The 25,871-nt window shown below is 51.8% G+C and overlaps 2 protein-coding genes and 1 long non-coding RNA gene across 3 annotated transcripts; all 3 read left to right on the top strand.

The window, feature by feature from the left end:
* Window positions 1-411: 411 nt before the first annotated feature.
* LOC119103084 (GATOR complex protein NPRL3) lies at window positions 412-13,784 on the top strand. Its single transcript, XM_037226532.1, has 14 exons — window positions 412-480; window positions 1,081-1,248; window positions 4,841-4,950; window positions 5,430-5,606; window positions 6,068-6,188; window positions 6,835-6,946; window positions 8,134-8,242; window positions 9,374-9,574; window positions 10,170-10,267; window positions 10,982-11,111; window positions 11,435-11,537; window positions 11,935-12,006; window positions 12,236-12,380; window positions 13,628-13,784. The coding sequence occupies exons 2-14, from the start codon at window positions 1,137-1,139 to the stop codon at window positions 13,782-13,784; spliced, it is 1,647 nt and encodes a 548-aa protein (XP_037082427.1). The 5' UTR covers window positions 412-480; window positions 1,081-1,136.
* A 1,834-nt stretch (window positions 13,785-15,618) lies between these two features.
* Window positions 15,619-20,764, top strand: LOC119103449 (U2 small nuclear ribonucleoprotein auxiliary factor 35 kDa subunit-related protein 2). Its single transcript, XM_037226988.1, is given in 3 exon segments — window positions 15,619-15,705; window positions 18,510-19,240; window positions 19,242-20,764. Coding segments are annotated over 2 exon segments (1,848 nt in total). The 5' UTR covers window positions 15,619-15,705; window positions 18,510-18,511; the 3' UTR covers window positions 20,361-20,764.
* Window positions 15,626-24,125, top strand: LOC119103450 (uncharacterized). The gene is made up of 4 exons (XR_005094767.1): window positions 15,626-15,709; window positions 17,969-18,002; window positions 20,773-20,851; window positions 23,664-24,125. It is a non-coding gene; the product is annotated as an uncharacterized LOC119103450 (long non-coding RNA).
* Window positions 24,126-25,871: the final 1,746 nt, after the last annotated feature.

The raw sequence follows: 25,871 nt of genomic DNA, 5'->3' as shown, positions 1-25,871 counted from the left end.
GCATGACGCATGTGAGACAGAACTGGACGATGATTTCCAGGCCTGCCGAACGTAAATAGAGGATCTTTATGCATGATCATCACAAAAATAGTTGCATAAATTCCCTCAGCCGAACGTACCCTGGATAGCAACACGAAGTAACAACAAATGTCGGGCGTTCCCGGCATTTTTGGGGTTCCGTTGAACAACTTTGACCTGTGCCCCTCTTATCACCAAATACCGCGCACACCCTGCACCTCTGTCTATTATGCACATCTGCATCAATTTATGCGAAAAAATCACTCCGATCATTCCTGATCATTCATGGTCATTTCTCGGCCACGTTCGTCGAACGCACCCTTATTTGAAGCCGTAAATGGCGCCTCTGTTGCAAAATACGGCTTGTTAAGTCCGTTGCACCACTGCGCGGTTCGTCCAGGAAGTTTGTGTCCGTGCCATTACCTTAGGGCCTTAGTTTCTAGGCCTTTGACCATTTCCACTGTGGGTGCAGCGTTGCAGTTTGCAATCTCCCGTATTTGTACATGTGATGCATTATTATGACTGTTTGCACTCTGTCCGTAGTAGATGCCGGTCGAATCAGTCGAGCATTTGCACCATCCATGGGGGATGGGGGACAACGACGTTCATTGACAATAGTCTTGTATCCCTTTGAATGTATTTTTAGCCTGGTATATGTGTTAGGAGGAAAAGTTGTAGACCTGTCCCAGTTTCAGTGTTGTTTTTGATGATTTACTGAAAGTCAGTACAATTTTGTGTGTTGCGTGCTGTTTTTCTACTTTGGTCACTAAACCTTCCCTTTACTCTTGTCACCCCATAAAAATGCTCCTTGCTGAGTGTTGCACCATTATGGTTAGAATGTGCCCCAAGCTGGTGTATCTGCTTGCGAAGCGCCAATTCCAGTCTTGTCTCAAGAATATCATTTTCACCCTCATCTGACTGTTTTTTTTCTTGAAGCATGTTTATGACCTGACTTATCATGCAAACAAAGGGTGTGGAAATGGCCACATGTGTAATGAGAATATATTTATGGCATAAGCATAGCTTTGAAAAGTCTGTGCTGCTAATGTTTCCCTGTTGCAGGAAAAGAGTAGCCACAAGTGTAAGGGCTGCATAACTGCAAGTTTTCAAGGATTTCAATGGCAGAGTTGAACCCTCTCAGCATAATTTTGGTAGAAAATGGCAGCAAGGGAGATCGCCTTCTGTTCCGCTATCCCTATGCAGATGAGCCAACTGCCCAGGTGACAAAAAGTAAGGCATGCAACATTCTTTGCTTCGCTTCTTATCATGCTATGCATTTTATTTTCTTCTTCAAAGTTAGGTAACAGAAACACCAGTTTATGATTTAAGGCAATTAATGAAATGGCAGGACTTGTGCTCACCTGAAATGTATGAAATGTTGAGAAAAATCATACAAATGTTGAAATGTCACAACTTTGTATCTTCTCTTGTAGTCACTGCAAACAATTCCTGTTCAAATCCCTGCAAAAGTTATATTAGATGTAGTTAAGTTAGAAGTAGTTAAGTAGTTAAATAGCTATGCCATGTTCAGTTGTGGGTAGATTACATATTCAAATGTTCCACCTTATGGCATTGTTGTAAAGCAGGGGCACATCTGCATTGCATTATATTGCATATGCTGCCAAAATGTTGCCATTTCAGGAGCACAGGGGGTGGCAAGACAAGGTCCACAGGTGATCTGTAAGAAGTATGCCACAGCAAATTGTTATGCTCAGATGCACTGTCAGATTGCTGCCCCCAAAACCTGACATTTGGCTAAAAAATATTCTGATCATCAAACAATTTGAACAGTTATTTACCATTTCACAAGAATGCTTCATATTGTTAGTAGCCAGTGTAAAGGTATGGAAAGAGAGCAGCATGCTCATGCTGGTTTTATTGCTGAAATAATGCATGCTCACAGATAACCATTGACATTCTCGCATTGAAATAGTTGTCGTGGGTGGGCTGAGTAATTGGGCTAGGTGGAGAGATCTGATGCAAGGATCAATCTAGCACTTAATTTTGCCTTATCAGGGATATTATGAAACATTGGTTTGGCTTGATTTTGCAGTCTATGATGGAGGGAAACAAAAGGTCATTCCAGGACCAGGCACTAATGCTCTGTTGGACAAGCTAGGTGATAACATGTGAGTTATCCATGAATGACACATGATAATGGCAAAACATGAGGTCATCAAGCTGGAAATCTTGTGAGCCCATATTGAGGGGCTTACTCAAGCCACTGAAGCTCAGTATTTGATGGAAATTTTGTAGACTAAGGTTCAATAATGTAGCATGCAGAATTTTTCATTCTGATAGCTCAGTCTGCCTTCTGATCCTTTCACAGTGGTGGGTAGGTTCAGGTCGCTTTAGGTGCTTGTTATTTGGCCTTGCCAGGCATGGCTTGCCACCAGTGGCTAGGACCACATCAAAGGGCAGGACGGACAGTGCCAAGCATTGTGGTATGCTAAACTTTTGCCTCCAAACTGCCATTGGGCTAGTATTGTGCAATCTGATGGTGAGAGTCAGGCTCCCACAACAAGGTCTACTTAGCATGAGCTGTAATCCCAAAAGCCCATATGTTTAAAACATTTGGATAAGATGCTTTTAAAAATAACACACTCATTTTATAAATAAAGTTGATCAAAAATTGCCTGGCTGTGCATCAGGCCATACCTGGCAATTTCACCAAATGACATTGATGGCCTTGTAAGGATTCTTCTTTTCAGTAGCTGTTATCAAATATTGCACCTGAAAGCAGTTAAGGTAGACATTTGTCACAATGCAGTACACTGTCATTACATGCATGTGTAGTTTTCATGACTCAATATATCCCTGCTTTTGACCGCTAAGCATGAAATTCGAGCAGAGGCATTTGCAGGATTTCACAACAGGGGATGCAACTAAAATTTCTGACTAAAAACTGCACTTCAGCACGTCACACGCGGCTGATATTCTTGTGTGCCATGTGAGAACATTGTATGCTTTCAATATTTTTAAACTGAGATGTCTTCTTTGATCATTGGGTTGTTGACATGGATTGCACATGCATATTAAGACAGGTAAACCTTTGGCGCTAAAGCTTTGATGATAGGGCACATGCTTGAACGCAATGGAGGGTATGCTCCCACATTGAATACGCACCTGTATTCGAGGCCACTTTTGGAAAATGTGCCATTGGCCGCTGGCTGGTGGATTACTGACACGCATATGGGTTGTATAGATTAAATATCGCTTTATGATTTTGAATTGGCACATTGACGGTGGCGTGGTCAGAATTTCGCCTCAGAGAGACCGAGTCTGGTCATGCTGGGGCCTTTGGGTCAGTGGCTCCTAGTCACTATAGGGTCCTGATTTTTTATTCAGAGGACGCATTTTAGGCTCTGGTCCTATTTTCACAACTTCAGGCCAGTTTTTATGCGTTTGAGGCCCTACAAGCGCCTTTAGCTGGCAGAAGGTACTGGCGCCCTTAGCGTCAGAGGAACCGAACCCCCACCACGACCACGCGGGGGGAGAGGACTCCAGAATCTCCCAGCGTGGCTACGCCACTGCACATTGGCGTGCAACATGCAGATAATATCAAGTATTTGTCTTCTCCGGTTGTAGACATGTTACAGTTGTCCGTAACCACGTTTCTGCGGGCCGCTTCATGCTGTGCGTTCAAGGGTGCGTGACCACCTGCGCACCCCGACCGTAACCACCTGCGCACCCCGACCGTAACCACCTGCGCACCCCGACCGTAACCACCTGCTCGCCCCGACCGTGCGTGCTGATCCGATGGTATGGTCTCTCTTCAGTCAAAATGTGGCGATTGCGTATCACTTGCGCGTTGAGCCGTCAGAATCTAGGCTGGCTTTGACTCCTGTTGTACATCGCTTTTGCTGGTAGATATTTGGTGTTTTTCATTTTAATCGAATAGGAAGTATAGATTTGAAATAAACCGCAATATAGATCACCCCAGGCTAGGAGGTTATACGGAATCGCTTGCGTATTTCTCCTGGAAGATCTCTTAAGCAATTCTATTTGTTGCTGCTGAAAGTTGAAAATTGCACGAGTCCGCGAGCATTGTTGGACAAGTTATTTGCTTATAAAGCGTGTAAGACCGCAGCGGATTGCGTTTGCTGTGAAGACGGACACACGAAACCCTGGTATCATGCTCATTAGATAGGTGAGAATGTTTGACTGTGGTAAATGTAGAACTCTCAACGCTGTAACGAGCTGGAGTTCTGACTACGGTTTGATCAGGATCAGGTGTTACCTTCCCATCATTTCAAGACCTTGCGCCCGCCATTGAGTCAAGAAAAGCCTGCAGGATTGGATGTGGGCTCACAGTGTCCAGATAAGGACACAGTGCAATACACGACATTGAAATGCTTCATTTGAATAAAACCCCAAACCGAAATTAAAGAAGTGTTCCCTCTAGAATGAGCCACTGACGTTTTCGAACCCCTTTGATAGCACGTGAGCTTAGTTCAGGACACAGCTAACTGCATAAGACTCACGGTGAAGATTGCTTTAGTAGATCTGCGAATCTCTGAAACTCGCCCCCCCCCCCCCGCAAAGACTTAGAACGCAATTTTCCGTATTAACATCGGGCTCACTTTGATTGGGAAACTCTGATTATCCTGCGACAACTCATAGGAAATATCGCATGGGGTGAGATGGAGGCGACGTGTACGCTCTGTTCGTGGTGCAGTGATATACGCCCTGTCATGTCTCAGAGGCGAAAACCCGGTGGAAATTGAGCGAATGTGATCTCAGTGACGGATACCATTCGGAAGCAGAGCAGATAATTCACAACACTGGTGACCACAGCACGCTATTTTGCGATGTTTCGCAGGTTACCGGACCAATCCATATGCCTTGGATGTTACGGAGGATTTGTTTGCTACGCGGACTCGGCACTCCTCCAACATTAGCAATCACAGGCTAGTCGGCTTCACAAATAAGGTGAAGACATTGGCATGCTTATGGTTTATATTTTGTAGCATTTAGCTAGCAGTTGTCTGATCAACCATACTCGGTCACCGAATTTGGATTGATTGATGTCTGCCCCATGACTCTGCTTTCTGTAAACGCACTGGTGTGTTGCTGACCTTGGCATCAGTCGGTATCAGCCGGAGTTCAACTTATTTTTTGGTCCCCCACAGCGGTTCAGTCAGCAGGTATGCCGTACGCTCGGTGTCACGGGGCTGCTGTTATTCGACGCGTGTAGCTGGAGATTGGTGGGCTGAGGTAGCTGGCCCCTGGCTCACTCTCCCAGTTCTTTGGTTGTTTGTCATCGCAGACGCCCGCCAAGGTCGTTCACCATGCTCGAAACAGCGGCCAGCGGAACCCTCCCACGTGGGGAATGGAGTCGGAATCTCTCGACCACGAGCCTGGCGCCGTCGGTGGCGCTGCTACTGACGACCTCCGGCCGTGCCTGCCAGGTCCTGTCGAACCTCTGTGCTGTCCAATCTCGGCTGGTCGGCCAGAAGTTCGAGGTCAAGGTCAATGATGTCCGCTTTGTGGGGCACCCAATCTCCATCCAGGCCGACCACCGACGTACCTCCAACGAAGAGAACAAGTCTACCATCCACCTGTTCCACATCGTCTTCGCGCTGTGGGTCAGTGCCAACAGGTGATGGGATGGTAGGCGACAGGTGATGGGATGACAGGCGACAGGGACCGGCGGTGGGTCAGTGCCGATAGATGGTGGGATGACAGGCGTCAGGGACCGACCGCCAATGAGCCGACCGCAGCTCCAATTGTAATCCTAACAATTTGCACTTCTTGTTTGCCGACTTCAATCCAGCCCGACCACCGATGCTGCTGGGAGAGCCCGCGTCCTATGGTCGTTATGGTTGATGTTTGACTGTAGGTGACATGGGCCGGAAGGCGACGTTTGATAACAAATCACCGCGTTTCGACCTTAAAAATAGTAAGCTGCCGTTCATTGCTGCAGGACGTTTGTTGCCATGCGACTGGCAGGCTGTGGTGGACGCACGGTGACCAAAGGCCCGTCCTCAGCAGTCTGTCGCGCTGTTTGGTGCCATCCACGACAGACGTGACCTCATGGTATTGACAGGCGAAGGCGAACCACTCTGTGGTCAACTGCTACCACGACCTGAGCCGACGCGTGGGCATCGCCGTCTATCACGAGGAGAAGCGGTGCCGCTACATCACTAAGCAGGCTAAGATAATGTTAGGTGGGTCGAGCGCAGGAAGCGTTGGCTGACGGCATCGGTGTTCTAAGGGGCGCCACGGCTGGCCTAATAATCGGAAGCGGTGTGGAGCGCATTGAAAGGTACCTTAAACCATGTTTTGGAGAAACCTTTTGCATTCGGCGCTGCATGTTAATGCACAGCAGGAAATTCGGTTTGGCAGCATCGCTGATATGGGCGGAGGGATTGCACCTCTTCTGAACAAACATTATAATTGGGATAGCTGTTCGCCATTGGAGACCGAAGCATTGTCATACCTCCTCGTGAGCTGTGCAAAGCGTCTCCTTACCCGCTAACCCACACTGACTTATTTGCAGACCCTTTGACCTGCGCCCAGCCCAACTCCGAGCCCTGTGATCCGCGCCTAGTCCCATCTCCATGTCTTCTGATACGCTATCAGCGCATCTGAAGACCCTCTGACCTACGCTCAGTCCTTCCTCCTGATCCTCTGACATGTCCTCAGGCCATCTCCTGGCGCTTTGACCCGCGCTCAGCTCATCTGCGGACCCTCTGACCAGCGTCAGGCCCAATCCTCAGACCCGAGACCCAAGCTCGATCCCCCCCCCCCCCCCTAGCCCCCGCTTGGCCCGGCCGCGTGACTCCCTGACCCCCCCCCTCCCCCTCTTCGCAGCCGTGCACGACGACTACGCCTCCCAGCCGGAGTCGAGCCGGGTCGAGTCGCCGTTCAGCCTGGTGCTGAACGCCAGCCATCTGGCCCGCGAGCTGAAGGCGGTCTACGACGGGTAGGCGGCGTCCGGAGAGGGCACGGCCACACGGAAACCCCGCCGCCGGGGCGAGGGCGGGCGGAGGGTAGAGCTTCGCGTTGTCCAGAAAAGTTGGAGTTTGTCCCCGTTCGGGTGGGTTGGCGGTGGGAGTCAGCCTGACCGCCTTAAGTTTTTCCAGATAAGCCTTCGAACGGTGCGGCATAGCTACGTCAAACTATGTATGGCTATACATAATTGAATAGCCGGCCTTTGACATAACAAATTAGAGGTACCTTTTAAGTGCGCTGACCTGGAGCAGGTCAAAATGGGGTCATGCTTGTCAGCGGTTGCAATTTTCAGGGAATCTTTCAAGCTGACTTGACATTTCAGTGTTCGGTGAAGTATTGCAACTTTAAGGTGGTTCCTCAGACAGTAATAAGATTGAAATTAAAATATAAAGTGATGCATTTGACCTGATTTTAAATTCAAAATAACATCGAACGTCGCTAGTCCTATTGACCTCCCAAAAATGTGGCAGAGTCGTTGACCTGATATGACCCAGTGTGGCCTTTTTGTTCAAGCAGTGCATGTGGGCAAAATCTGGTTGCATGACAAAGTCTGGGGGCACTTTGGATGCCGTTCTCACGTTTGAGTAATTGGTCCTTGTTTGACTCCAAGGTCACGACGAAGAGACCTACAAATTTTATGCAAATTAGTTTGCATTCGGCCGTACCTACGCCGTGAATGTGGCGTCGCTAACCCTCTTAGTTTTGTGATACATCCGATGCTGTCAAACTGACCACACCCGCATCCGAGCTCGTCACATTCACCCGTCCAGCGAAAGGCGTTAAACGTGGCGTTTTTTGTGTCGTGCAGGGTCAAGGGGGTTTGACATGTCTCGGAATGGAAGGTCTCGCGGAAGCTAAGCGATTCTTGCTTGGATTTTAAAAGCGTCCTGTCAGCACGGGCTGACACAAAGTAAGCGGTCATCCGCTGTGTAGGTATGTGGTCATTTTGGCGGCGTTTGCCTTGCCTTTTCCCGCTGGCGCCCTACGTGCCTATAGCAGTTCCGCCCTGCCTACGACCACGGCGGCTCCCGGCCGGTTCTGCGCCAGTCCGCCCACGTGGCCTGTTTGTGCGCGCCCCGAGCGCTCAGCGTCCGAGTGGGTCGGACCTCTGGCGTCTGCGTCGATGCGTCGGTGCAGCCGGGCGTCCCGCTGCCGCAGCCTGGTGCAGACCGGCACTGTCCAGCTGAGCATCGGGGGCTGGATCGATGTCAACTTTTGCCTGCCGCAGAAGATACACAAGCTGCACCTGGACGAGTGCACGGTCGAGGTGGGATGCCGGACTGGGAGCGGGCTCCCCGCAGTGGCAGATGCCGGACTGGGAGCGGGCTCCCCGCAGTGGCAGATGCCGGACTGTGGACGGGCTCCCCGCAGTGGCAGATGCCGGACTGGGAGCGGGCTCCCCGCAGTGGCAGATGCCGGACTGCGGACGGGCTCCCCGCAGTGACAGATGCCGGACTGTGGACGGGCTCCCCGCAGTGACAGATGCCGGACTGGGAGCGGGCCCCCCGCAGTGGCAGACGCCGGACTGTGGACGGGATCCCCGCAGTGACAGATGCCGGACTGTGGACGGGCTCCCCGCAGTGACAGATGCCGGACTGGGAGCGGGCCCCCCGCAGTGGCAGATGCCGGACTGTGGACGGGCTCCCCGCAGTGGCAGACGCCGGACTGTGGACGGGCTCCCCGCAGTGACAGATGCCGGACTGTGGACGGGCTCCCCGCAGTGGCAGACGCCGGACTGGGAGCGGGCTCCCCGCAGTGGCAGATGCCGGACTGTGGACGGGCTCCCCGCAGTGGCAAATGCCGGACTGTGGACGGGCTCCCCGCAGTGGCAAACACCAGAGTGTGAACGGGCTCCCCGCAGTGGCAGATGCCGGACTGTGGACGGGCTCCCCGCAGTGGCAAATGCCGGACTGTGGACGGGCTCCCCGCAGTGGCAGACGCCGGACTGGGGGCGGGCTCCCCACAGTGGTAGCTGTGCTGTCGTTCTGGTCACGGTGCCAGCCAGTGTAGCAGCTCCGTGATCTGTAGTGAGCGTTGTTTTGCAGTAGGTCTGTACAGTTAGGGGTGACAGCAGCTGGAGATCAGAACGGGTCTTTTGGAGCATTGTTGAGCGGGTGTGTGCCATCTTTTCACCGAAGACTCTGGTGTGCATCATCCAAAGCTGTCGCCGATCCTGATCAACGGCAGCCGTTACGCTTCCGGCTTTCTCAATGGCGCATGAAGTCCGCCTTAAATGTGCTGCCTATCTTGACTAGCGTTCTGTTTGTATCTTGTGCCTTCGTGCGTCGTACCATATTTCGTGTGACCTTGTGTTCTGCTGATCGGGGTAAGGTTATGTAGCCGGCATGCGGCCGGTGGGGTCGGCGCGCCTGACCTGCCGCCCGCCTCCCACCGTCAGCCGGAAGACATCTATCGGTGTCTAAGTCTGCTGAAGCCGTACCACACGCTGCTGCTGCTGGAGGACGAGCGCGACCTGCTGCCGTCGCTCAGCCCGGACGCGTCGCCGACGCTGCGCCGGCTGGTGCGCGTGGCCAACCCGGTGCGCAGCCTGCAGCACCTGGCCGCCGACGCCGACCTCACACTGCGGCACGTCTTTGAGGTCGGTGGAGGGCCGGCTGCGGCGACGCGTGCTCGGAGGCGACCCGCGGCCATGGCGGTGTCCACGGGGTGTATTGGGCCTTGCCGGGTGTGGGGTGTCGCTGGGATTTGGACGTTTCTTGATGTGCTTGGCGTCGGTTGCGGGCCGGTGTTTTGTCACGTGTCTGAGGATGGCCCTGGGTTACGTGATCTGGTCCAGTCTGGTACAACACTCTGACAGCTGTCTGAGGTCATTAAAAAGTTGCTATAAATGGATATGAGTTAGGAAAAGTGATCACGGATTCTGTAACCTATTGATTAATTTCCCCGCACACGTACCCTAAAGCACGCTTTCGGTGCAGGCATAGCAGGCCTGGTTGCAAAGGTTCGCTTACTGTCTACGACGCAGCGCAATACTAGCACTACATGCGTAGGGCCTCACAATATGTGCCGCTCCGTCCATTCCGCCTCACAGTGCCTGCCGCTGTGCCTATCGCGGCCTTACAGTGCCTGATTGTTATGTCTGGACCTCGCGGCGCCGGCTATTTGGCCTTGACACTTACCGCCGGCCGCTGCCCCCCGCCCCCGTCATCACCGCCAGGCCGTTGCCGTTTCAGCTGGTTAGTCAGCTGGTGTACTGGGCAAAGGCCACAATCATCTACCCACTGTGTGAGAAGAACGTGTACGTCATATCCCCGCACGCGCCCACCAACCTGTGAGTACCGGGCTGGGTAGAGGATGGAAGCTGTTCCTTGTCGGCCCGAAAAGTGACCAGAGGAGCATCCCTCAAGCTAGCATTTGTGAGCTAGCATTTGCCTTTGAGAGATGAAGTCATGGGTAATTTTAATCAGAGTTTGAAAGGAGTATCCCGCCTTTTTATGACCGACGATGCTGCAAAATGCCGCAACGGACAATGCCGATGACGCACCGGGCGGGCCGACATTGTTACATTTAGGGAGGTATCCCATCGTTTTTGTGCTTTTCACTTAGTGTACATCAGATGCGTGCGAGCGGGATCAGTAACACCAGTTTTCTCGAAATCCTTCAGAATTGCTCAGAATTAGTTTTTGAGGTAGCCGGCCCTGCATGGGAAGTCTCTCTGCTCACCACCATGAAAGTGATGCGTTTTATTTGCCCTGCTTTTTCCAAGCTGTGTGCTCAGTAATGTTTGCAACACACCCATGTGTCGAAGCGTTCGAGTAATACATTCTACGAAAGCTTGAAACGGTTTGTTCCGACGATAATATATGCGAACATGAAGCTTTTATCCCGCGAATTTAACGAAACGTTATACTATGGTTTTTGTTTTGTTTGCGTGCAAAATGCGGACAGTGTGTTTGCAGATGCTCCTCAAGATGTGCACACACGTCTTTAACCCACCGTTAATGCTGTGCCGACGTGTCCGTGACGCCGGCCTGGCCTCGTGCAGAACCTCCAAGCTGACGAGCGACTTCTCAGAGGAGTTTGCCGGCCAAAGCCTGCATCAGGTGCTGGCCGAGTACTCGCTGCCGTCGACGCTAAGTCAGAAGGTCACGCCGATCACAGCGCAGCAGCAGCAGGTCAGCAGGTCGAGCCGCCGACCTCAGCCCGTCGTTCGGCTCCCCTCACTCGCCTCCCGGCGGCCATAAACATTCCGAGCAGAAGCGCACCCACTTAAAGTCTGCCGTGTGGGTTTGCCTCGAGTGTCAAAACCGCGGTGAGGCGTTGTTAGGGAGACATCACGGTCTTTGCTTGTGGCAAAGTTTTTGTGGGACGGGATGCTCGTGGACTCGGGTGGCATCCCGGCGTGTTGGTACCCCAGCTTCCCGTCAGACCAATGCTCCTGCGGTCACTTACGAGCCCTCGTCTGGACACTCTAACGTGACGGGCCCCCGTCCCGCAGCCGACCAAGGTGCAGGTGCTGGTGTGGCTGCTGCAGAGACGGCTGCTCATGCAGCTGCACGTCTACGTCTTCTTCACGCCCGCCACGAGGCTTCCCAGCACCGGTGGGTGGCGTCACATCCCTGCGATGTCGTAGCGAGGACGCTGCTGACCTGAATCTCGCCGCAGTTCGGGGTCGTGTGACAACTGGCACGGCTGGCAGAGCTCCTGTCGGTTCGAAGAGCTACTGCGGTGGTGTGTTTTCCTCATCGCCCGGTGGCCGCGTGGTCTGCGGAGTTTGGCCCTGTATGTGACGGGACGACAAGCAGGTCTGCACGGCGACATTTGTGAACGAGTGCCGTAACTGCCGAGAACGGTCGCGCTCGAACTGCCGAGACCGGTCGCGCTCGAGCTGCCGAGAACGGTCGCGCTCGAACTGTCGAGAACTGTCGCGTCGGAATTGCCGAGACCGGTCGCTCCCGCGATACCTGCCATGACTTACACGTGCGGTGCCGTTTGCAGCGCCGACCAGCCGGCAGTCGACGCCGGACAGCATGACGACGACGGTCAACACGGCCTCGGACACGAGCTCAGGTCAGCGGTGCGGCGCGGACCGGCTGCCGCGTGGCGGAGGGCTTCGCCGCGGGCTCGGTTCAGCGGTCCGGACAGTAGCTCGCGACATCGCGGTCGTGATCCTGTGTACTGCACCTCGGCGCACGGGACCTGTGACGGACGCCTGCTATCACACCGCCGCGCTCCCCACACCCTGTCGGCGCGCGCCAGGCGCTGCCCGTCGCCTGACACTTTGGGCCCCTGTCGGCAGTGGTGGACGGCGCCGTCCCCATGAGTCCCGTGCCGCTGGAGCACAGGGCGGATCTGCTGCTGAGCTCGCTCACCGAGCCGGAGCGCGAGGCCGTGCTCAAAGTACCGGCCGCCAAGGACGTCGAGAAGCTCCGGCTCTTCGCCAAGTGAGTCTCCGCCGCCGCCCGGCCAGCCGTCGTACGCCAGGCTCTGCTGGCAGAGCCTGCGCGTGCCCGGCTGGGCCCGTGTAAGGCGCACGCGGCTGGCCGAAACGTCACGGGAGTCAGGCAACGAGTGGGCGCTTATAAGGGAAGACGCTATCGTGTGGGAGGGACCGGGCTCAGTGCATATCGGGTGGGGAAAGTCCTGCACTGGTGGGAGACTGATTGGTCATCATTGAGGGATTTCATTTCCGTTCGCACCTGTATTGTGTCATGCTCTTAGGTCGCTAGGGTTTCTGGGACTTTTTGTACAGGTCCCAAAAATATCCGTGATAAAATGCAATTGATGTAACTGAGCTGACCACGCATGTTGCTCTTTCTGCGCTTAGTTACCTTGATTTCCTTTCCCTTGATTTCTTTGCGGCGGTAACATTCGTAGGACAGCTGTGAAGTAACCGGCATCGGGCACGTCAGTGTAGTCCAGATTTTGAACGATCAATAGTTCGCCCTCTGTGCTCTAGCCACCCAGGCTTATAAGAGACTACGAAATTCGATGAGTTTTGCTACGACCGTGGGGCCACATGGTCCCAGGCAACACTAAAAGGACACCGGATACCGAAAGAGATATTCCGATTACTTACCAAATGTGCATAATCTATCGTTATCTCAGATTTCAGTCTGTAACGAGCACCTACCAAAAAAGTTAACAGATCATTTACCATAAGATCAATAGGGTGCCAAATAAAATATGTTGTAGGTAAATGTGCGGCCAGTTGCGGCGTACTTTCGTGACTCGTTTGAAAACCTTCCTTTGACCAGGGCTTTTCCGCTTACTTTGCACCACTGACGCACAATTTTGTCTTTAGAATGATCTCTATGGGAGGCTAGTACACAGTACACACACTTCTGTGATCAGTGTTTTCGTTCGAAGCCTTATAACCCGACTAAAACACGCAAAAGTGACAATATCGGGTTGCCTGTTATTTGTTGCGGTACAAAATCCGGAATCTGAGTCATAATTTTTGGTCGCTCCAGGAAAAAAAATAAAAGATGGGAATTTTCTGGGTTAGTCTAATTTTTTCAACCGGGCCTGCCTTTCAAGAACGACTAGGCGTTAACTGTTTCCCTTATCTGCGGAGAGGGGGTTCTAACCTAGCCACCTCTCAAGGGCTTATCGTCGTTACCTCCTTGTAGTCGTGTGCAAGCTAAGTTCGAATGTTTCGTCTTGTGACGGTGTGTTCTTTTTGGTGCAGGCTGCTACGCTACTTTAATGGGATGTACCACCTGGAGGAGATCATGTACAGGGAGAACCTGCGACGCTCACAGATTCACCAGCTGCTAGAGGAGTTCCGCGACGTGCTTACCACGTGTCAGCGCGACGACGAGATGTCCTTTCCATCACCACGTTGACGGCGGCAGTTGGCTTACAGATGAAACATGCGACTGGTCGGCGCAGGGTGATTTCTTCAACGGCTGACGGGCGGAGCCGTCTGGTGCGACAGCGGCGGCGGAGAGCAACTTAAAACAGTGCGCTGGTCGGCGCGGTGATTCCTTCAGAGGCACGGCTGACGGCGGAGCAGGTCTGCGTTGCTACAGCTGCGGTCGAGAGCAATGACGTAACAGTGCGGCTGGTCGGCGCGGTGATGTCTTCAATCACGGCTGAACGGGCGGAGCCGGATCTGTGTATACATCTGGCGGTCGAGAGCAGACTATCACGTGTGTGGACCGTGAACGGTCCATATGGAGTAGTATTGACGTGCCACTGAGGGAGATGTGCAGTTGTGCCCCGTGGCTGGCTGGCGGGATGGTGTCTTTCTCAGGAACGCGATGCGGCGTAATGCTTGAGGCTGGTCGCGAACTGCGACCGTGCAATTATTGCTTAAGGATCCTGGAACCCGTAAAGGTGTCCATAGGGAAGTGTTCTGTGCGCTGATTGAATAGCCTTGTGCAGATTCTGTGCTCGGCTGCCAGTGGTCATACCAAGGAGCTGCCTGGATGGCGACCGTTGTACGCGGACCCAATCGATAGGCTGCAAATGAAATGGATGCGCTCATGCTGCGAACGCTTGGAGAATGCAGTATTTGAACGTACATGTTCCTTTCCTTTGATAGATGGAACGAAATGTTTTTTTTTCTCATATACTTCGCTTACAGAGACATGACCCTTTTACTTCATTTTGAAAAGCGCTTACGACATGCAACATCCGGTACATCATAAACCGGGTTCGGTCTATAATAATATGGGCGCCAAATGACCACTGCAGTCGGCGCGCCCCTAAGCTCCAACAAACAACAGCAACAAAGTCTATAATAATAGCTTCACCCATCATCTCTGTTGATGGTCGCGCCTGAAACATCCAGAATACCTCCCAGAGTGCACTCGAAATGTATGTTCGCGCCACCTGCAACGGCTGCGTTTACGTGCTTTTGCGCCCAAAGGAAACCCGCGCGACAGCAGGCTCGGGCGCTGCGCGGTCCCTACGAATGCCGAGCGGTGTCATCGTCTAGAATGGATCTAACGCCGACTATGCTTACAAGGCCAGTACGCGTCCATTGTTCGTCATCGGGCGGTCCGCTCCAGCACCGATATTTTGGCACTCCCATGATTTCACATCTGTAGCCTGCGCCCTGGAGAATGCAGACCTGCATTCCACAACGGTCTTGGCGATGCACTGGAAGCTAAGGGTGTGCTTTATACGTGATATAAAGCTACATCTCACACAATGCTAAAGGTGTGATTTTCCATCTGCACCTGTCGTGTTGACACCAGTGTTTGGGGTTACCAGCTTTAGAACTGACATGTTGTGCTCTTTGCCGATGTGCTGATGCAACGGCGAAAATGATATATATGTTTATATATATAACGTCGAGATACGCTACAATACTGCGAACGTTAATGTTCATAATGACGTTCGAAGCCAGTCTGTGCACGACTGATGTTTAACTGAATTAAGTGTATGAAACGTTTTCTACTGAACATAGAGGAAAATGCGCATCGGGCCATCTATGATACGTTATTACGTTATTACTATTATTTATGATATAAGATATTTCATGGCTTATTAAGTTGTAAATACTATGATAATTCAGCCGACTTACCACTTTTAAGGTCACTGTATACACAAGCTTTAGCATCGTGGAAGGTCTCAGTAATTTTGCAAGGCATTTGTGAGGCAAAGTAGCGCATACGATACATTTATGCACGTTTGTACGACGGACCACGACGGATGCACTCGATTCGATCGGCACGACTTCAAGTTTTGAAGATTTGTGTCCACATCCGGGATATACATAACAAACACATATTTAATATACCTGCAAAAATACGGCCTGTAGGTGTGCCTAAAGCTACATCTTGGTTTGGACACTTGCACAGATGTAGTTTTAGACATTTTGTAGATAATGTAGTGGTTTTGGACCTCTGACCTGTTACCTAGTAGTACATTAATTTTTTACTAGCTAGAAACGCCAGCCATCGGTTGGCTGCTTTCAGATAGGACTTCATATTGTGCTGTGAGAAATCCAGTTTCATCCTACGCTGCTTGAATAATTACATTATGCACATCCTCCATGCTCAGCCTGGTGCTCAGCTGCCATCTAGCACAAATCCAATGTTTCATGTTATAATTAAATGTGAAGGTAATTTCAGCTCAAAATGCTTCTAAAACATTTCTTGCTTTATGTTAAGTTTAAAACTTATCCCAATTTGCCTTGGCTTAGTGTGACACATACAAGCATGAGACTGAGAACATTAACATATAGGCAGTGCTACCATCAAAAGTCAAAATGCATAATTAGCAATGTCATGATGGTTCAGGAGAGCATTTTTTGTGTTATGTGGTTGTCATGGTCGTAAATCAGAAGTGATAAGCAGAAACTGTGCACCAATCAGAAGGCAAAATACTTCTCTATGTAGCAATGCAAAAGTTAAAATGTCTTGTAACAAATGCAGCCTTAACTACCAATAACATTTTTTTACCCTGGAAGGTGGCATTGTAACATAACAGCCATCAAAGTAAAAAAGGTGTATCTGGGTAAAACTTCTGTCTGATAGTATGTGTTTCTGTCAATTGTTTAAAAGGTTTGGCAATCTCTCATATCTCAGCAAAAACAAGTATTCACACAGTCTGAATTTGTCATGCCCTTGCTAAGCATCCAATGGGTGATTGAACAGCTCTGTGGAACCAGAGAGGGATGTGTCATATTCATAACCAATTCAGGGCCAGGAAGTCTGCATAAAATTTAAACATCTGCTGGGTGGAGAGCACCAGGCATGGTGGCAGGCGTGCCCATTGTGCATGACTTTGCAGATACAAGAATTTGCAGATACCCATTTTTGACACAGTACTGATGCTGATTGTCAGTGACAAAACCGGGTATGTAAGGGTTACCTGTTTTTAACCCTGAAAATGTAGTGCTTGGGAACAATTGAGGCTTGTGTTTTACAGATAGGTATCAGTTACTTGTTATTGTCTTTAGAAAACCTCACAGGCACTAATTTTACTTGAATCTACCAACCTTATATCCCTTTTAATCTGTTTAAAATTTTGAATGTACACTTCTCACTAGGCCAAAATATGCATCTTGTCAGGACAAATCTAGTGGTACCAATATCTTGACCTCTAGAAAAATGTTAGTTGCATTTTTCTGACTGGATGTTAGAGCTGGCATAGTGGTCAGATTTATAAGACCATATCACACAAATGGTGTTTATGTGTTAGATATGATAGTCATCCAGTTTTGTTTTTTACAGGAATGAATGAATTAACACACTGGAATGATTTGAAGTGCATTTTCATGAGCATGTTTTCACAAGACAATTTTCTGAATGCTAATTTGGAAAGACCTGTTCAGAAGTGATGACTGCAAGAGATAACCTTTGGAACTCTCAAAGTGGGAGGTGCATTATATCATTGTCTGAGAAAGAATGCTCTGGCTTTCAATAATTGAAAACTAATTTGCACTCTGCAGTGTTTTTGTCACAGTATTTCATTGAAAGTGTGGCAGTAAAATCTTCAACCACTTATGCCCTTGACCTAAAAATGTGAGAAGTAACTGCATGAATGGTCCATTCACTGTTCTTTCTTCTGCTGATCACACCATGTGGTCATAAGGTGAACAGGCATTTGGAGCATGCATGCATTTTAGCTAAATTTAAAGTCAACAGATAGCATAGCATTTTGTGGCAAAATGTGATAAAATGGTTGTACTATCACTTGATCATGCTTTTCTCTTACATGCCCATGTTGAGCACATAGTGCTGCAGAAATCTTGACATGCTATGGTGGAGTTGTGAATATTTGATTCAAGCAAGGATGTCTTGTCCTTGTACAGGAGCATATATTTTGATGCGCAAATTCCCTTAAGACTGCATTGATATTTTTATAAGTTACATCAGTATGCGCAGATATGGCATTTACAGCAGGTGTGCATGCCTGCATGCACAAAATGCATGTGTGCATTAAAATGCATGCCTGCTGTGCATGCATGCATTTTAGCTATATTTTAATGCAAAATGTAACTGAAGCTTTTCATTGTTAACTTCAGTATGCAATCATCAGTCTGGTTCATGTGCCATCATTGACCTGTTCTCAGTACAACTGCAGAATGGATATAAGCTCCAAGCCATGTATCCTTTGCCCAGTTTGTGTTCCATAACCATGGCAAAAGACAATGCACAGTGCTGGTGAGAAGGGTGACCTTTGACCTGGTGTGCTTTAGTTGTCTTGCTGTTTTAAAAAGTAGGGTGAAATGTTTTTGTGGTGTTTTTTTAAGTGCAATTTGGTGTATGTTGTCATGCCCCTTTTATGAAGCACCATCAACAGCCTTGGCATTGGCCATATTAGTGCTCACAGGCCATGGCAAATGAATGATGAAATGACCAAATGATCCATGACAGATTGAAGCTAGACTGCCATCCTGAGTCCTGATGTCCCTGAGTCCTGATGAACCTGAGTCCAAGGTGCTGAAGCATTGGGCTACTATGCCTCACTGCTTTCTAAGTGAGATCATATAGCACTTGCTGAATGTTCAGTTTTCACTATGTTCAAAATCATGTCTGGTTATATATCTATTAATTTTATAGAATAATTTGATTTCTTATATCTGCAGTTGTCTTATCAGCAAATTGTTTCAGTCATGTCAGAGGGTGCAACATCAGACCGTCAGCCTTACAAGGTATGGCGCAAGCAATGGAAGAAAATGAGAAGAAAAAAACTTAGGCAAATGTCAGCCAAGTTCCGAGACTACTTTGAAGAAAAAAAGGAGAAAGAGAGAATGAAAGATAAAGCATATTGTGCCTGGCTTCAAGAGCAGGAGCATCTGGAAGAGCTACAGGAGGCTGAGGAAAATGCTGCAATGATCCAAAGGCACAATGCGTGGCTTGACAGAGAAAAGCAAGCTCAGCTTGAGTGGCAAAGGAAAAAGTTGAAGGAGGAAAAGGAAAAGCATGCGCGGGAGCTGCAGGAGAAACAAATCCAAGAGGAATGGGAGGCAGTTAAGAAAGCTGAGGAGGAGGAGAAGCGAGCGCGTGAAGAGGAGGATCAGAGGCGGAAGCAGAGGCAGGAGGCGCTGCTGCAGGAGGCATTGTCGGGACTAGAGGGGAGTGCCCCAACCGAGAACCCGCCGGTGCCCACCTCGGAGGAGCGCACGGTGGAGACCCGACCGGGCCTACCGCTCTGTCCGTTTTTCGAGAAGACAGGCTGCTGCCGGTTCGGCTCGCGGTGCTCGCGGAACCACCCGCACGTGCTGCTGGGCCGCTGCCTGCTGCTGGAGCACCTTTACCAGCCGCTGGGCATGAGATTTACGCAGGACGACGAACATAACCTGGACGTGGGGCTGGAGTTCGACGACAGGGAGCGGGCCGAGGCACTTCGACGACTTTTACGGGGATGTACTGCCGGAGCTGCGCTCCTGCGGAGAAGTGGTGCAGTTCAAGGTGTGTCAAAATTACGAACCACACCTGCGGGGAAATGTATACGTGCAGTACGCGACTGAGAATGAAGCGGCTCGCGCTTTTACCATCTTCAACGGCCGCTGGTACGGAGGCCAGCAGATATCGGCCAGGTTTGTGGACATTCAGCGGTGGAGCAGGGCGATATGTGGCGCCTTCTTCAAAGGCACGTGTCCCAAGGGCAGAAACTGCAATTTCCTCCACGTGTATAAAAATCCTGGCAGCGAATTTTGGCGGGCAGACCGAGACATGCCGTCAGGCGTGGCGATGCCCTCCCGTGACTGGTCGACGTCGCGCAGGCATGACAGGAACCAGAGCGCCGGACACCGCAGAGGCCGGCATGACTCGAGCGACATGGAGCGGGACTCGAGTCGAAGGAGTCATGCCTCCAGGCGGAGAGACGGCGAGTCCCGAAACCGACACAGGAGTCCGCCCAGCGACCGCGAGGCCCGGGTGCGCGGCGGAGATGGCGACGCAATCTCGAGGATGAGCAGCCCGTCGCGAACAGATCGCGCCAAGTCCTCCGAACGACGCAGAGACCGTAGCGGCCGAAGGCCATCGCGAAACCGTGACTCCGAACTGACGCACGTGTCATCCCGGCGCGGCTCTTCCAGCAGGGAGCGATCTACGGGACGCAGGGAGCGGGGAAGTTCTCAGACGCCCGAACGACACAGGTCTCGCAGCAGAGACAAATTATCTCAGAGCCTGAAGCTCAATCCCAAGCGCTCCAACGATCACGGCAGCTCTCGATCACGACACCGCCACTCGGGAGGCGGGGACGACACCCGTCCTAGGAAGCGGCGGCACCGGGCGCCGGACCCGGACGAGGACCGGGCGCCGGGAGACGACGGAGACCTGCCAGTGACCGCCGGCCCTGACGGTGCCGATCGCCGGGGCACGGCAGGCCGGGCCGAGGGGCGCTGTGAGGGAGACGGTGACCCGCCGCAGGACGGAGCGGCCTCGGCGGACGGCACCGCGGCAGAGTCCGACCTGCCGCTGCCGTCGACCAGTACCGGTCCACCGGGCAGGCGGTAGATTGGCTCTGGTGGGGAAGGGGAGCGGTTGGAGGCGGCGCTGCGCCTGTGGTGGCGGGCTCTCAGTCCGCATCTCCGCTCGACAGGGCCGCCGCCCGGCAGACGGCGGCCGCGAGGACAGCGCACCAGCTCCGAACGTCGAAGGCCTTCTACTGAACACGCGGGAAGTTTTTCATGCGAGGAAGAGAATGGAGGTGTCTGATTGTAGGCTATGCGGCAGGACTAGCTGGTGGGGATTACCCATCAAAACTGTGATATTTCTCGTGGCGATCTCAGGTCGTATTAGTGTTACCCGGTCGGCACCCGGGAAAATAAAGTGTGTTCGTGCTGTACCACGTTGCTGACATCGTATGCGGGTCTGGGAAGTCGTTCTCCATTATCCGGTCGCCAATGGCCTTAACTAAAGTGTCCAGTCTCAGGCGGTGACTGCAAAGTCCGACGGCTGACCAGAGAAGGCTGGCACCAGTGGCAGAGACAGCGGCTGGATGCGGGGTGAGTGGATACTATGTGACGTCATAAGTGTCCTATGTCGACATTGCGTGTATTGTTTCACATTTTGTGTTGCCTTCAGTGATGCAAAGAACGACATATGAGTTTTGGGATGTCATTGGAGTATTTTCTTCCTAGATCGTCTCTTAACTTGCGATACCCGGTTAGTCACGGTGAGAATAGTAAAATGCAGAGTTAAGTAATGTGCGCCAACGACAACATGTGACGTATTCGTGAAACCGGTGTTGTGTGGACACGCATGGATCCACTAGGCTGCCACCTTGAGTCGAGTGCTAAAGGCTCGATATGCCATGCAGTCCTATTACTGCAACGAGCATGGCTGGTCGCACATTTATGTGGTTAGTTGCGAAACTACTGACGACAGGTTTGGTGCATTCACCTTCCGGCATCTGCCCAAATAGCAATTACCCTGCCCAAATAGCAGTTACGAAACGAAAATGCTGCGTGCATCTTTAGTATGGAGTCCCTCGTGGTGTAGCTTACGATTCTGGCCCTATGCTTTCCATTTCATTGTTGAATCACCTGATAAAGCAGGCAAGACAGGTGCAGTGTCCTGGTGTATGGGTCTGCTTCAGTGCTAGTTTCCCCTCCTTTTTTCTCTACCATCGCTCCGAACATTGTACCCGAGCTATGACAGCTTAGTCTGAATTCGGGGACTTAAAGTTCGGCGTGGTCGGTGTCAGGGTCACGTCCGTTTGGCCTGGTTTGTGAAGTTACGACAGTTATTCGCACGACTGAATTTAAAGCTATTTCCGGTATACGACAGCACCCAAATGTCACCACAGAATGTTGGCTGAAACCTATGAATACGGCGGCACGTGTCAACCATCGAATGGTCGAAAAGTAATCGCGACTGATAATTGAAAACAATACATCACTCTTATCTTGCCCGTCTCTCGTAAGAATTGTGGCAAGCTCGCGATTCCGCACTAGCACCGTCTCCCGGATAGGTGAGCCGCTTGGTCGCACCCGAACGAATGAAGACACTGATAGCTAACGTGATGCTAACCCGGGTTGCTGGTGGCCACTGAATGAGCCGACTGAATGCGCCTGCCGCGAACAATCGGGTGGTTCTGCCGGCTTGGCGGATCTGTTCGATGCTTCCGTGAACCGCACCGAAAGTTCAATCCTGGGTGCGGTACTGGCGGAGGTCCTGCTGCCGCTGATAACATCGATACCACCTCGGCCTCAAATCCATTGGTAGCTCCATCGGTGATTTGAACAGCTATATTGCGATGATTCGCTTGTTCTTTGGCCATGTCGTATTTCTTGCAGACCATTTTTGCTTTCCACTTCGCATAACGACGTCGATGAAACCGGGGTGTTGAATTGATGGCATTCAATGCTTTGCATGCCGCTAGCTGCCGGTCGTTGGGCCGCGTTGCGCCGATTCCGGTTCAGATTACCTGACTCAGGGCAAGACACCAAGATAGGAAGGGCACGGTTACTTGCCGTGCAATGTTCTATGGGTAGAAAGCCTGCGACAGCCTAAAACCGAACATAGTACAGGGCATTTAAATGCAATCGCGTGGCGCAGATCAGACTCCAGTCGCTGTTTAAGTATTCTTCAAAAATGCTTTCCAATTGGCGCCACGTCAAGGTGGTGTGCTGTCGGGCACACCACCTCATGAACGTGTTTGCGCACCCTGGCCGCACCTACGTGTGGCGCGTCGCTGTTCGTCCGACAGCCGCCAGGTGGCCGGAGCTGTTCGGTACACCGTACGTGCGACCCGGACGCTGGGTGGCCCATGACCCAGTCGGGCAGTATGACGCAGCCTGCCGTAATCTTCAGTTCGTTAAGTTACATGGAAGTACAGGGGCTCGTTAATGGGATAGTCCCGATAGCTCAATTTTGGAACTAGAGTTTAAGAGAGTAATGAAGTCAGGTGAACAGCATTTTGTGTAGGTAATTGAATTTTCATGAGCGGAACTGAGGTGGTGCGTCAATTTCTTTACTAAATATAGTAGTTTTTAGAAAAAAAACATTTAGTACTAAATGCATTTCCGTTTCAAACTAAATGTGACGATGAGTGGTGGAGCCCGGTGCCTGCTGCTGTCGCGCCTGAGACACTGGAACCACCAACGTTGTCCGCGCACGGCCGGGAGCCCCGGAGTGTTGTCATGATGCAATTCCCCGGCCTATTGTCTGCTCAGCCGTCTGGAAGCCAGGGGATTCCGTTCGCTAGCGATGCAGGTCGTGTTGTATCTCACGGCCATACAATGCATGATACGTGACTGAGACATGCTGAGGGCGCCAACCAGCAGCCATTATTTCTTCTTTGTAGTCGCCCTTCCTTTTTAAGTGACACCTGCGGATAAGAGCAGCGCATAATTTGACATAATTGGACTAGAGAGAGATACAAAACAAACCAAAATGCATGATGTCCCATGCCCTCCCGGATGCGGGCGTGCCAAAGCGCAGGGCGCCTCTAACGCGGCGCCAAGCACCGGCGGCCGAACGGCGCATCTCGAGTGCTGAGAGCTGGTCGTCATGCCAGACCCGGCGGCAGGCGACCTCCCACCGCCCGGTGCTTGTCGCGGCCGGCCGGCAGTCAGCTGGAGACGCTGGGGAGCGCTATGTCCGCGCCAAGAGACGCTGCTCCGTGACCCCATCCAAGACCCACGGGTCAGCGTGGCATCCCCAGTTTAACCCCTATGTTCGCAGCAAGGTGAGCTGACACGGCGTGCCCCGCTTCCCGAGTATTCGGCCTCGCATGGAGCGCAGGGGCGGATTAGCCACGACTGGTGCCGGCAAGCCGCGTTCGGCGGCTGAGTTTGTCGTCATCGCCGGCAGGTGACCCGCCGGCGGACCGTGGCTAGAAGCTCTGGCGGACAGCTGGGTGCACTTTGCCGCTCAGCTGCGTGTGCTCGCTTCGCACTCGGTGGCGCCGACCGGCCGCCTCGCCCACCAACACCGGCCCAGCCGCCTCGTCCGCCAACACGGGCTTCAGTGTCGCTACTGTGATCGGCCGCTGTACTGTTTGCCACCCGCCAGAGCCACTTAGGCTGCTCGGCCACGCACCTGAGGCCGGCACACTACCAGACCAGCCCCAGCTCGGGTTGGGATGCACGGACGGGTCTGGCGACGCGAACAGGGTGCTGATCGGGTGCGCCGCTCTGGAGCGCTCTGCCTTGATGCATGTTAGTGTTGGACGCCGAGGCTTTACGACGGTAGTATATGGCGGAGACAACTCATCTGTGTAAGGCATATTGGTGTTGACTGTCACGTTGTGATTAATAGATAATATTTTCCCCATTTCCTTGTCGCCTCGCTAATAAGGACAAAGGCTTTTCACAGAGTATATCATACTGAGGCTCTTCGGGTGACGCCGACAAATGAGAGGTCCAGGGTGTGCGTGTATTGGGCATATTCTCTTCGCCCGACACTTTCCCGACTTGCACATGAATATTCGCATGTGTTATAGCTCTGAGATACATTGCACGTTGCAGCAAGTTGCCGGGTTACACCGTTTGCATAATTACGTTGGTTCTGAACTCAGCAATCGCGTTTACACTAGACCTTTGCCGCACTGGTCGAAGCCGAACATAGGAATTCATGGGCCCGCTTTCACGAGGCGCTGGCACGCAACCTGAGTGGTAACAATGACTGGATTGCCGCAAGACACGTACCTTAACAGGTAGTAACAGGGTACGCATGACAACTATGTCCCCGGGCCGCGCGAGGGCTTAAGTATTCCCGGCGCAGTGCCATGATCTGACAACCAGACGCGAGGGACAGCAGCTCGGAACCCTATAGTCTGAACATCGGGTGTGCTCCGGCACCGAGGAACCCCGTGTGCAGCTGCGCGCGACATCAAACGAAAGTTCATGTCCAGCTGACAGACGCGTCTCCAGCGCCGGAACGCGCTCGCCTTGCGACCAGCTACACAAACACCAGCGGGGTGAGCAGCGTGATCAGCAGCAGTAATGACGAGGGCGGCCCAGACGCCGCGCTGGTGACCAGAGGGCGCATCAGAGGCTGGAGACTCTCGTCGCACGCGTCGTCCGTCCTGCACGTGAGGCTGCCCAGCTTGACGTTGCACGAGCATTGCACGCATGCCATCATGTAATGAAGCACCTGGTTGGTAGGTTCGTGGGGCGGGCACGGTCCTGACGGCGGAGACATGACGGATGGCTGTTTCCATCTAGGCTGCAGGCGTCATTTGGAGGCTCTCCGAAACTGCTGCGACGTGCATTTGATAAGAAGCGCAAAACGTGTGCCACACTCGGTGAATGCAAGTGAGGTGCCACTTTTTGATAGACGAGGGAAGGAAATTCAAACACAGTGATGTTCCACGTGATGCGCAAAGAAGACACAAAGGAGAAGTTTTTCTACCATGTTTCCGGAGAGGGGGCGAGAGGGGGCGAAGAATTATTATCGCCGCATGCTATGCTCAGATCTTCGCACAAAAGTAATAGTGCCTACTCGTGTTAGGAATTTGTGGGAGCCAACGATTCAACAAAACATATTCAATCGAAACGTGATGAAGTAGACTTATGGGTTGTGCGTGCAAGGTACCTACCTGGCGTATCGACCATGCCCTGTATTTCGGCTTGTAGAGCATCATACAAATCTTCAGTGTTAATAATGTGGTCCGCGGCCAAGTGATCGATCATTAGAGTCACCATTGTCATGACGATGCATTTTCTGAAGACACGTTCAATAACCATTGCTCGACTTATTGGCGGGGAAACCGACCAGAATGCAAAGGGTGTGTTTCATCTGTTTGGTACTCTGGTGACATTTGTTAGTTCCCAGTGTCCATTGATTGCTTGCAAACTCTCGCCCCTGGTTGCTACCATCCAGTAGGCAAACTTCCGGCTGGCTCAGCGAAACTTGGTTCAAGTGCCCATATCTCGGAACGTACAGCTCTTAATTGGTTAGATGCAGCCAAACGCTATCTTTCTGCAATCCAAGGAATCCAAGCTACGGACTCCATGATTCGCGGCGCACTCAAACTGACTCCAACTGATGGAAGCATGCGACCCGCACGGCCACAGC

The sequence above is a fragment of the Pollicipes pollicipes genome, unplaced genomic scaffold (genome assembly GCF_011947565.3).
Source record: "Pollicipes pollicipes isolate AB1234 unplaced genomic scaffold, Ppol_2.1 Scaffold_5724;HRSCAF=6776_pilon_pilon_pilon, whole genome shotgun sequence".
Classification (NCBI taxonomy): domain Eukaryota; kingdom Metazoa; phylum Arthropoda; class Thecostraca; order Pollicipedomorpha; family Pollicipedidae; genus Pollicipes; species Pollicipes pollicipes.
Note: the sequence above shows the minus strand (reverse complement) of the source record. Positions and strands in the feature narration are given on the sequence as shown.

Bases quoted from the DNA above. Each gene is read 5' to 3' on its own strand.
- LOC119103084 (XM_037226532.1), top strand. From the start codon at position 1,137: ATGGCAGAGTTGAACCCTCTCAGCATAATTTTGGTAGAAAATGGCAGC. The intron at 1,249-4,840 runs GTAAGGCATGCA...GATGTTTCGCAG, and splicing joins AACTGCCCAGGTGACAAAAA to GTTACCGGACCAATCCATAT. The intron at 8,243-9,373 runs GTGGGATGCCGG...TCCCACCGTCAG, and splicing joins TGGACGAGTGCACGGTCGAG to CCGGAAGACATCTATCGGTG.